Consider the following 12,220-nt stretch of genomic DNA (forward strand, 5'->3'; position numbering starts at 1 on the left):
ATCTACCAGTCTTGCTGGGTATTCCAAATGTTCACGTGTCACAGCTTTCACTGTCTCTCAGTAAGCACAGGAACGAGTCACCTTCTGCATCTATCAAAAGTCTCACTTGGGAAAAAGTGCCATTAAAAATTTCAGCTAATAGTGGGCATGAGATATTTACTGTTCTTGGAAGGTTTATTCTTCAATCACAGATAGGACAAAAATCTTTTATATAAAAGTGTCATTAAAAATACCACAGTACTGAGAAACTCCCCCAACACTGCACCTTTAATTCCACTCAATACAGGACCTGCAGTAACTATGGAACAGCAGACTCACCTGGGATGTGACATTAAAATTCTGGGCATGACGGTGGTTTGGTTTGGTTTGGTTTTGAGGCAGACCTGAGCTCCCTCTGCCTGAACCCAAATTTGTGGGAGGCCAAAGAGCTTTGATCTGCAGGTGCTGTGCTCTGAGCACACCAACCGAGCAGGGCTGGCTGATAACTGGGAGCACTGGGAAGGCTGGGACAGGTCTATCAATCAAAAAAGAGTAATCCTTCAAAAAAGCGTGTCAGGAAGGGTCATTGACTCCAATCTTCACCCCTAAAACAAGGTAAAGTTTGCTCTGAATAGGAGTGACTCCTTCAAGTGCTCTGCTGGCATCTGCTGTTCTCTCAGCTGCTCTCAGCAGTGGCCAGGTGACAAAGGCCAGCCAGATGCTGAGGGTCACTCACTCTGCAGAGCCCAGCTGCCCTGTGCAGGAGAGCAAACCACATCCCTGCCTCTCACATTGCAGTTTCTCAATCATCTCCTGGTCCTTCTGTCAAGCACAATAATCACAACCTGCATTATGTTCTCTAGCTACAGACAAGGTGGCTTTAAGAGCCATCTGCACAGCTGGAATTATTAACTAAAGCTCATAAAAAATAACAAAGGGAGAGGAAATGAGCCATCACAAGGGAAGACACATCAAATACTTCAGTGTTAAGCATCCAAGTGCTGCAGGCACTAAGAGCATGGTGCAAGCTTTTGCCATCAACACTTCAGAAAAATGCAAAGAAAACAGCCCACACACTTTATAGATAAATATACAAGGAAACACCTGAAACAACAAATCCTTGTCAGGTAGTTTCATAACAGTCCCTGAAGGCTTGGAGATGAGGTTGGTGTGGCCTAGGCTTCACAGTCTGGCAGATCTCTCCCCACCTCGAAGGACTCCTTGCTGATCAACAGCAGCTCACGCAGCTCTTTGTTTTCAAGCTGCAAAATCAACATTTTTGCTGAAATAGACATTAGCTAATTCCCAACTAAAGGACTGTCAAAGAAAGGTGCTAATTTGTAGTTAAAAGATGTTGATATTTAAACAGTCCCAGTCTATCACAGATATATAAAGTTTGTATATTACAGTTTGTAATGCCAGCATTAGTTCAGGGCTGGCACACTGCAACCACATAATTTAAAGCTTATCTTCTTCTGGCTTTGTTTATTTATATATAGATATATAAAAATAATATGAACACTAAGAACTTGAAAATAAACAATCGTGTTCTGCGTTTCCTGACCCATCCCCAAATTTTTAGTGTTTTAAGTCCTTGACGCAAACACAGAAAATACAGAGAAAGTCTGGAGACCCCCAAAGCTCGATTTATCTTCAGCAACCGGCTCTGTTCTTACCTCCAACTGAGCCAGTCTCTCCTGAACTTTAAAGAACTGCTCATCATCCACTTGAACAGCTTTTCTCATCACCTCTCCCATCTCACATATTCTGTCTATTTGACTTTCAATTTCCTGAAAGACATAAAATTAATAAGTTCAAGCAAAAGCAACAGTCATAATTTATCCCTTCTAAATCACTTATGTCCATTTTCCTGATTTTGGATTCTCTTTCTGTTTTGAATTTTAATCATTTCCTCCCAAGCACTTGAAAGCCTTTCTGCCTTGTATACTTAAGGATAAGAAGTTGTACGTTATTGTCCTTTATCAACAGTTCTTTATCACTGAAAACTGTGAAGAGAGACACAGCAGCCAGCAAGATAAGGCACTCTGATTTAAAGGGAAATAATTTCACGTGTGCCAAGGTCTGAGACAGCAAATTCAGGTTCATGTGAATGTGATTAGTAGGCAGCAAATTTTATTTTGCTTTATTAGAAAAGCCTGACTGAATTTATTAGGACATCAAAAATAAATGCTAAGATGATTTCAAGTGTGGAGTAAACAACTTTAACTCAGAAGGACATCCAGCAACAAAACTAAAGCAAGTAAGACCAGAGCCTCCTGAGGCAGATTTTACAGAATCTGCCTAGATACAACAAAAATCCCCTGGAAAATGCATTTTGCTGAAGCTTAGAAATACACATGGAATAAACACTGACAAATTCCAGTATGAAGCAACAGCTCCTGCTTGAATAGCAATACATCACTTAACATGACAGGTGACAGGGTGGAGTTTCTTTAAGTGCACATAGTTTTCCTGCTACAGAACAGAGAATTCAGTTTTGAACTCCATTATTCAGAAAGTATGTAAACAAATTAGAGCATCCAGAGGACAGCTGGAGAACACAAAAGACTTTTGGGAAGAAAGATTATTACTCTTCTAAATGATTATTTTTCTAAACAGGAAGATGGTTATACTAAGAACATAGTTCTTTTAAAGACATTAGCAATTTGTTACTGTTCTCCAAATGGTGGGGAGAAAAAACTCAAGGACTCCACCTGATGTACAGAAGACTTTGCCTAGACATTGAGACAGTCAAGGGACATTCCTTCAAGGGTTCCTGCACAGCCCTTTCAGCTTTGCATTGTCAAGTTTTGTTCAAATGTAAAACCTTGATAAACAGCAATTTGTGCACTCAGGGAGGCACTGGAAACCAAACATAGCTACACCTTCAGGTGAGTTAAGCAACTCAGAACAGAGAACCAGTGAATTGCCACATATCAGTGCACAGAAACACATGAGAAGAGTTGGGCTGACTCCAGTTCCAGTGAAAAAGATATGAGATGTCACTGGGTTGAACCAGCCTGCTGTTCTCTAATCAGATAAAAATGCATTTTAAAAAATGCCTAACACAATTCCTAAATTTTAAATTTAACGTTATTCTATTGTTACTGAATACCTAAATATGAAACAGGCAGCAGTTATCAGCAGCCACATCTCAGAGTTCTGAAGTCACTGAGCCCAGTGTGTACAAAGGGACACTTCAGGCCGCTACACAGAGTATCTGGATTCAAAAACAGTAGGGAGTGAAATCTCTTAAGAACTAAACATATACAGCTCACAGAGTTTAGGAGGTTTTTTTCCCCTTTGTTACAGCTACTGAGCAGGAGTTATAACAACTTGGACATCTTTGATTTTACTACAGGGGATCAGGCACATTAAGCTTAAGCCAGGGAATTCACCACCTGGTTGAAAGAAAAAGCCTCCACCTGGGCTGTGAAGGAGTTGTGCCTTTCAATGTCCTGTGGGACAGCGGTTACAACGTGTGTGCTCTGAAAGGAACAGAGGGGAAAATACCAGCAAATAGAGTCAAGATTTGGAGAAAATGTATTTTGGAGCACAGGCATTGCAGGAATGGAAACAAGGATTGCGTGACAGCGAGCAGGGGACGGGGTCTTGAGCACTCTCCTATCCCCATCCCACCTTACCCCAGAATTAGCCTGATGGACTTTCAAGACTGGTTCTGCCTCTTCACGTTTTCTCCCTTCCAGCAGCTGTAACATCTGCTTCCTGTACTTGCTCATGATGAGCTCCAGCGCGTCCTGGTGCTCCTCCAGTGAGACCCACAGCTCTGCAGAGCACAGCACGTCAGGGCCACGACCGGCAGCCACAGCAGCAGCCCCGAGGCACTCACCGGGTCCCGGCTGCGGGCGGGACCGGCGGGGACACAGTGCCAGTCCGGCGGGGCTGCCCGGATCCCCTCGGCGGAGGAGACTCCCTGACCCGCGACCCACCGGGGCATCCCGCGACTCTGCTCTCCTCCACAAGACCCTCCCGCCGGGACAGCCCCGCTTACCGCCCAACATCCCCCGGGGCCCCTCTGCACATCACCCGCCAGGATCCGCCCCCGGCCCCGCTCACCCCGGTTCTCCTGCTGCAGGTCGCGGATCTGCGTGTTCTCCTGTGCCAGCACCACGTGCGGCCGCAGCCGGGACGGGTCGGGTCGCTCCGTCGCGGGGCCCGGGCCCTGCCGAGGAGACACGGGGGTCGGTCCGGCCGCCTCGGGCCTACCGAGACGCGGGGGCGGGTCCGGCTGCCCGGCCCGCGCCCCGCCGAGACGCGGGGGTCGCCCCGGCCGCGCTCACCTGGTCACCGCAGCCCGCGCCCGCCTCCCGCATGGCGGCCACGCGCCGGTGCAGCACGGCCGACTGATCGATGAGCGACTCGGCCGCCGTGTCGTGCTCCTTCAGCCGCTCCAGCAGCGTCCGCGCGTCCGTCAGGATCTTATCGATGGTGCAGCTCATGGCGGGCGGCGCTGCTCACCGCCGCGGCGGGCCCACGTCCCTCGCGGCCCCGCCGCCGCTCTCGCCCCTCAGCCGTTCTCGCCCCGCTCCGGCCCCGCCGCCGGGCGCGGGCGGACGCGAACCCGCGGGGCCGGGACGCCGCTTCCGCCCGCGGCCACGGCGCCGCCAGTGCGCAGGCGCGAGCCGGCACGAGCCCGCCGATCCGCCACGGGCTCGCCTGGCGGCGCCAGAGCGCCACGGCCGGCCCGGGGGGCGGGGCCAAGATGCCGGTGTGCCGGTCGGGGGCGGGGCCAAGCGCCGGGGCGGGGCCAGGGCTGCTCCCGCCGTTGCCGGGGATGCTCCAGCCCTGGAGCCTTGGCCGAGTTTGGGGTGTTCGGGGGCGTTTTGGGGCGAGGGGGCACCGCGCTCCCCCGGCTCACGGCGTCCCAAAGCCGCCTGCCCCAGGTGGATGTTCCCCCCTCCCACGAGCCGCCCACGCCGCGGTCCCGCCTGTCCGAGCCCCCCGTGCCCCCAGAGCCCCGGGCTCGGCCGCAGCGGCCCGGCCCCGGCGCGGTCGGGGGAGCCCGGGACAAGGCCGGCTCCGAGAGGCCGCTGCTCGACACGGGCTGTTTGCGGAGGGCCGGCGGCCCTGACCCCGGGTCCCGCTTATCTCTGCGGCTGCTCCCTCCCAGCGCGATCAATCCCGGCTGGGATCTGCGGGGCTCCCATCTTATCTGATCCTGCTGTTTGTCCCTTCCAACGGTAAACATCCGCCACTCAAAATAACAAGCTGTGCAATGCTGACTCGCTGCTTTGATTCTTATTTGCTAACTGAAGCTACTGTTGGTGATCTGGGGTGTCCTTGAGGCTTCGTCCCACAAAGTTTTGTTCAATAGCACCGACTTCATTTACAATGTTTTCAACAATAATGCTTTAGCAGGACTGCCTTTGATTTGAATCATCTTTTGAATTTAAATCCCTATTCACACAGACACATGAGAAAACTCCAGGATGCTTTATCAGATGAAGGTTCTGTATGATTCCAGAGATAATCAAGCCTGGTGCAGAAGTGCTGAACAAGATAATTTTATAAAAGCAACAATCTCAAAACATGCACACAATGCAAAAGAGAACAGAGTAAGCAGCTGCAGTTGGAATATTTCATCAGAATCAGATTAATTAGTAAAGTATGAGAGCTATTCTGCAAATTTGGGAAATGTAATCCTTCCGCTAGTTTGGAAATAAAAGCCCAGACCATGGTTATAGCATATTTCACCTTCTGGTCCTTCCCTATTTTTCATCTTATTAGATTAGAAAGTTAGGACAGTTTATCAGAATTCCTTTTTCCTAATAGGCAAGTCATGAACACTTGGGAAAATGACAAATATTTCTGTGTGGACCATCCTGACTATGGAACAAGTTGGATAAAGGTTGGGACAGTTGGGTCCTGTCCCAAAATGGACACATCATCCCTAAGCCATGGCCAGTGCTGGTTTCCCCTGTCCCACTCCCACATCCTCACATGACCCCTCGTGTGCAGCTCAGCACCTGCTGCTGCCTCCCTCTGCTCCCATTCCCAGCTCTGTGCCTGCCTCCAAAGCCTCTCTCAGAGCACCCATTTCCACAGTGCTCCATGGAACGAGCTCTGTGTGCCAGAGCCATCTTTCCTTTCTCACTTTATCCAGCACAGGGATTTCTGTGAAACCAAACGTGCAGTCCCTGAGGTCCCACTGAATTCAGGCACTCAGTGAACCATTTAGAGATGGGGCACTGGCAATTCCAGTTCACACCCATAGGAAATCAGCTGAAGGAACCCATGGGCAGTGTGAAGAATCATTTCATCCCCACAGGAGCTGCACCAGGATGTGTCTGAGCTGCCTGTTCTGCTCTTGTGTTTATAATTCTGATTTAACACTCACTTCCCCTGGTGTCAGAGGTGCCATCCTGGCCTTCCCTGCCCACAGGGACAAGCAGGGGTAGGTGAGGGCAGCACTGCTGTACCAGACTCTCATTTCAGGATCTGTTCATTTCCTCTGGGCATTCTGGCTTCTAGGAATAAAATTCCAGGGTGAGGGAGATGAGAGTCTCCGACACCACTGCCACACTGCCCTGAGCCCATGTTCAGCCCCTCTCCAGCAGATCTGGACACAGAATCATTTGTCCAGCTCCAAGGGACAGCGGAGTGAGTTCCTGTGGCGCCAGGATACAGAGAGGATCCCAGCAGGACAAAGCTCCTTGGTTTAAATGCTGGGAATGCTTGTCACCAAAACTTCGAGTGTGTAGCAACAGAGCTTAAACAAATCAACAGATGAGCATTTCTGAGTAGGGGTGCCTTGTAATTCCTTTGGCTTATCACAGCAATTCTGTGTAAACTAAATAGAATGTATAAATTTGGCCTCTCCAACTTTTTAGTGTTTAACTTCAATTCGATTAAACACTTATGTGTGTGTACAAAGTGAAAAATGGGGTTACAAGAGGTTAATGTTTTAATGCTTTTAATAACTCTTAACCACATGGCTGTATTTTGTCAAACAGAACATGGGGTTGTTGCAGCAGAAGTGAAGGCTGGATAGCAGAGTACTGGGACACTCAGAACAACAATGCTGCTGTAGAGCCCAAACTGCTTCCAGGCCATCTTTGGAAAATCAGAAATAGTATTTCTGTGGTGGGATAAATACATAACAGTTCTGTGTACATCTGAGGAGGCTCTTGCTAACAGTAGGAAAATCACAAAGGAAAGAAATCTAGATGGACCAAAGTGGACAAAATTGCTCAGGGCACGAAGCAACTCCCCTATGGATACAGGCTGAGAGAGCTGAGGCTGTTCAGCCTGGAGAAGAGAAAGTTGTGTAGAGATCCCACAGCCCTTCCCAGGGTTTGAAGAGGCTACAGGGAAGCTGGAGAGGGACCCTTCATCAGGAGATGCAGGGACAGGACAAGGGGAAATGGGTTCAGGCTGAAAGAGCAGAAATTCAAGTAATGTACATGGAAGAAATTCTTCCCTGTGAGGGTGGGCAGGCCCAGGCACAGGGTGCCCAGAGCAGCTGGGGCTGCCCCTGGATCCCTGGAAGTGTCCAAGGACAGGTTGGACGGGGCTTGGAGCAACTTGAGACAGTGGAAGGTCCCTGGCCATGGCAGGGGGTGGAACAAGATGGGATTTAAGGTCCCTTCACACTCAAACTATTCTGGGATTCTATGAACAGACTGGTATCAAATGGCAACATCTGTGATAGATGGAGTGACATCTAAATAGTGGAAATAGAGAAAAGAATAAAGGGCAAATTTCTAGGATACTTCTTGGATTTTCAGTAAAATTATATTTATTGTAAGTGCAGTTAGCACAGGTAGAAACATTGTGACTAAGTGTCTGAAAGCACAAGTCTCCCATGGTGATGCAGCTGGGCAGAAGCTTTTTAAAAATGAATGTGACAATTCTCATTTCCATTACAAGTCCTTCCTTCAAACCCCAACTATTTCAGCAGCTACAGCTGTTTAAAAAGCAAACCAGCCCCATCTCACACCACACACCCCAACACTTTCTGACTGTTTGCTTTTCAAATGAAGTGGTAGTATTAGGACAGCTCTCAGCTATTGTCACAATTTCACTGGTATTGCTTTCAACAAAAGTGTACCACAGAGACTCCCAGGCCAGGAGCCCAAAGGAATCCTCCTTCTTGCACTTCCCAGCCCATACTTCAAGGTGGATTAACGTGGCATAATGCAGAGTTGTCCTGTGACAAAAGTTATTACCAAGGAACTCAGTCTTATTGATCATCCTAATTATCTTGTTTTGATAAATCTTGAGGAGTCACCCACTGCACCACAGCACTCACACTTATGAGTCTAATATTCTTTCTACTGTTAAAACAAATGTCCTCAAGATGGAATCCAGGCTGGAAAAAAGGAAAAACATTATCATTGATAAATGGACACATCCAGTTAATTCAGTCTTAGCAGCAAGACTACTGCTGATAAAATGCTGAGCGAGGCATTCCACAATAATTATTTTGTAATGTTTAACACAGTGTCAAGATCTGCTTTATGGAAATGAGGTCTTGGCTTCCCTTTGCTGTACCTATAAAGTCCTGCAGTGCCTGTAGTTATGAGTATTCTCTATGAACTACCAACTCCTGGGATTGTAATCAAACTTAATTGAGAGCTTTGCTTTCTTCCACCTTGTGCCTTGCTGGAGCATTTTATTAACAAATCTTGGTCTTCCAGCCAAGGGGAAGCAGATTTGGCAGAGGGTACTGAAAGGGGGAGGTGTCAGGGTACCCAGGAACTTTGTGGAGATTTAATGGATGGGCTTAATGTACTTACTCTGCCTTCAGGCACTGCAGATTAAGCTTAAGAGGATAAACAGGAGAAACAGTAACATTTTGTGGGCCAGCCTGAGATTTTCAGGTGAGTTTAAGGCAGTCTGGGCCTTGGACTGACATTTGACATAATGTTTAGTTCTTCAAGATTGGCCTTACAAGCTTGCAAGAAAATGGAAGGTGAAACTATCCAACAACTTCATTAAGAAGATTAAGAAAAATTAAGATAAATATTAAGATTGATTAAGAAAGATTAAGGTTGATTCAAGATTGATAAATCAGTCTTAAAAAGACTAAAATTGTTCTTCCTCTCTGGTCTGCTATTTCATCATTTAATCCCACAAAAGCGTTTCAGAATTTAACAAGAACTTCCATCTTCTTGTCCAATTTGATTGTGAGGATTTGTCTGATACATTTGATGCAAAACAAAGAGTATTTCTGTTATCTCACACCAAAGAACACTTCTCTGCAGTGCTAAATGGGAGCTGTTCACTGTATAAGGTAACACCAACAGGCAAAATCAGTACTCACAAGGCTTTGTGCTGCTTCTCACCCAGGACTGAGAGGTTCATCCACACCCATGAAGAGCAATCCCAACAGTGTCAGCATTCCCAAATCTTTGGAAGATCTATAAATAATAGAAGAGAGGGGGAACAGAAAACTACTGTATTTTTCATGAGTTCCTCAACAAATTGGAAAGGAAATCCAGGGTCTCAGATGACAAAACTTTGGCATGGATGTGTCTCCCAGTGTATTTTATGGCTCTGAACCATTTTATTTCTCTGACACAAGAATAGGTAAAGATTAGGTTGGATCATTTTGATACATGATCTGTGTTGTTAATACTCAGCTTTCTGTAACATTGGTCAGAACAGTTTACCAACAGGAAAGACTTAATCTTGTAATGAAATAATAATTGCTTTAATATAATCTTTAACTCACATAGAACAACAATTACTGTAATTAGCAATTAGTTTTCTGAGGACTTTAATCATTTAGTATTTGACTCTTGCTTTCATCATTTAATGATTTACAGTAATGAGCTGGAACATCAGTATTTTGTACTGAAATGGCCAAAATAGTTGTCCAGGCATCCTTGCCCTCATGTGACAGATCTCAGATGGCTTGGGGAGAAGTTAGCCAAGAGCAATAGACAATGCCATCACTTCTGCTTCAGTTCTACTGAAAAACAACAACAAAGTCACTGCTGTGCCTTGCAGTCAGGGCTCAGTAGCTCTTGGAGGGCTGTTACTTTGCTGAGATTCTGCCCTTTGTTTGAGTTTTGTTTGACAAATGCTTTATAAATGAGCAGGAGAGGTGGTTTATGTTTCATTAATGAGGCTGATAGTGGTTAATTACTGAAGCTACGTAAACAATCCAATAGCAGATCAAGCCAAACGGGTCATTTCTGTAGAGAAGATCCAGCTGGAGTGGATGTGATTTCCTTTAACTGTTCCGTTACCAAATGAGTCACAGATATCCAGAACCTCCAGTCCAGATGAACAAAGAATTGTGCTGACCTTGAAAACAGATTCTCTCAGCAGGTATGGACCCAGGGAAGCTCTTCCTTCATCCTCAGCTCCCTCACCCATCAGACCCAGCTGCCCAATGCACGGGGGTTTGGCTGCCCAGAGCTCCCAGTTTGCAGTGGTGGCAGTGAGGCTGCACAAGTGCTGCAGCAGTGTCCAGGTCAGGCTGCTGTCACCAGATCTGCTCGTTTTCTATGGAAAACATGTGTGTCCCTTATTCCCCACTTCAGTGCCACTTCTGGATGTTGGCTCATGGCAGGAGCTCCTTCAGCTCCTATTTTCAGGCTGTATCTACGAGTGACATTTTGTTTACTTACTGCTAGGAAAGCAAACTTGGAGTCTGGTATTATTTCCTTTGCCACTGAAGTGGCTCTGGGCATGTTACTGACCAGAGACTTCAGCAGTGTTTTACAGAATTGATGTATGTATAGAAAAATAACAGAAAACAGAGCTGGAAGAGAGCTTTCCAAAAAGCCCTCTTTACAAACCAAAGCAACTTAGAGAAAACAATTGTTGAGTTCAATCTGGTTGCCCAAACTGATCTTCAAAACAGCCAGTGGAGAAGATTGTACAAGGAACTTGCTCCAGTGCTATTTTTACCACAGTAATTGCTTTCTCTAGTTTGTAATTTAAATCTCCCTTACTCCTAAATAACCCTTCTGGGTTTTGATTATTTACAAGCATGAAAAGAGTTTATTTTCCTCTTCTTTGCAGCAGTATTTTAGGTGACTCAAGTGTGCCCTCAAGTCTCCCATTTTTGTCATGCTAAGCTTTGAAAAGGAGCAGTGATTTATTAAAATAATGTAAATGTCTGTATTTACATAAATATATGTATTTAGCCAGTCACCTGGTCTGAATCACTTCATGATTATGCAAAATAGCTTAATTACTACAGTGTGGGAGTTAATTAACCTTGGGCTAACAATTACAGCAATTAATTTCTACTACAACTTCCATATAGTTATTTTATAAACTTATTTATATACTGATTTTATAAACTGAATTTACCCTGAATCCAGCAGGCTTTATAAACTGAGTTGAATGAAGATTTGATGTCTTTTAAAAAGCTGGGCTTCAGGCTTAAGTCCCCTGAAGTCAACAGGCTTTAAATACCCACATCCTACAGCTAATTTGAACAGCTTATCAGTAAGGTGCCTTCTATCAGAAAAAAATGCTAAAAATAAAAGTCAGTCGCATTTAAAAGCTAACCACAATATTTCACAAACCTTTGCTTGCTTTTCCAACTTTCATGAGAAAGGCTGGATGAAAAAGTCAATGGGATATTGTGAAAGAGATACTTCTGTGAAAAAAAATATTTGTTATATCAATTATAAAACCTTCAGTTTTACTATTGAAGTTTTTTTGACAATTTGACAAGTTTCTGTTTGAGGCTGCTTTTACCAGAAAGACAAGTGCTGAGCATAATTAAGCTTAGAACAGCATTATCTTCATTTCTGCTGCATAATCACTGTGTTGCAGCTTCCCATCACCACACGTGAGCAATGCAGGACATCTGAAAACTTAGAAAACCCCATAATACGCTCAAATAACATTTATTAGTCAATGCTGTTTGTTCTTGAAAGACTCAACCATTCCTCTCCACAGACAGAGTTGTAAATGGCACATGGAAATAAGCAGCCTTAGGGTAGATCTTCTCTGGAGCCCATGGAACAGAAATATGTCCCTCCCTTGAAGGGTGATGGTTTATCCATTAAAAGCTGCTGTCCCAAAAGAGAATTTTAAGTGACTTTGCTGTAAGTTACCCCACAGGAAATTGTATTTTTCTTTTCCCATCTAATTCCATGAAGTATCCAACAGAAACAGTTTTTCCTGAGGTGGATGGAGAACTGATCTTACACAGAAGGCAGGTGAGCTCCTCCTGGAGTAAGGAGCAACCTGCTGGGAGCACAGGAACAGCATGATACCTAACAAGAAAATTCCCTATCCAAAAGGTCAC

The 12,220-nt window shown here is 45.7% G+C and overlaps 1 protein-coding gene across 1 annotated transcript; it reads right to left on the minus strand.

Moving 5' to 3' along the window:
• Positions 1 to 151: 151 nt before the first annotated feature.
• On the minus strand, positions 152 to 4,598 carry SIKE1 (suppressor of IKBKE 1). The gene is made up of 5 exons (XM_084220572.1): positions 4,281 to 4,598; positions 4,057 to 4,162; positions 3,624 to 3,766; positions 1,656 to 1,769; positions 152 to 1,241 (listed from the first exon to the last, which is right to left on the minus strand). Exons 1-5 carry the CDS (start codon positions 4,437 to 4,439, stop codon positions 1,155 to 1,157), a joined length of 609 nt encoding a protein of 202 aa, XP_084076698.1. The 5' UTR covers positions 4,440 to 4,598; the 3' UTR covers positions 152 to 1,154.
• Positions 4,599 to 12,220: the final 7,622 nt, after the last annotated feature.

Source organism: Fringilla coelebs (assembly GCF_963513975.1).
Source record: "Fringilla coelebs genome assembly, chromosome: 23".
Taxonomy (NCBI): Eukaryota; Metazoa; Chordata; class Aves; order Passeriformes; family Fringillidae; genus Fringilla; species Fringilla coelebs.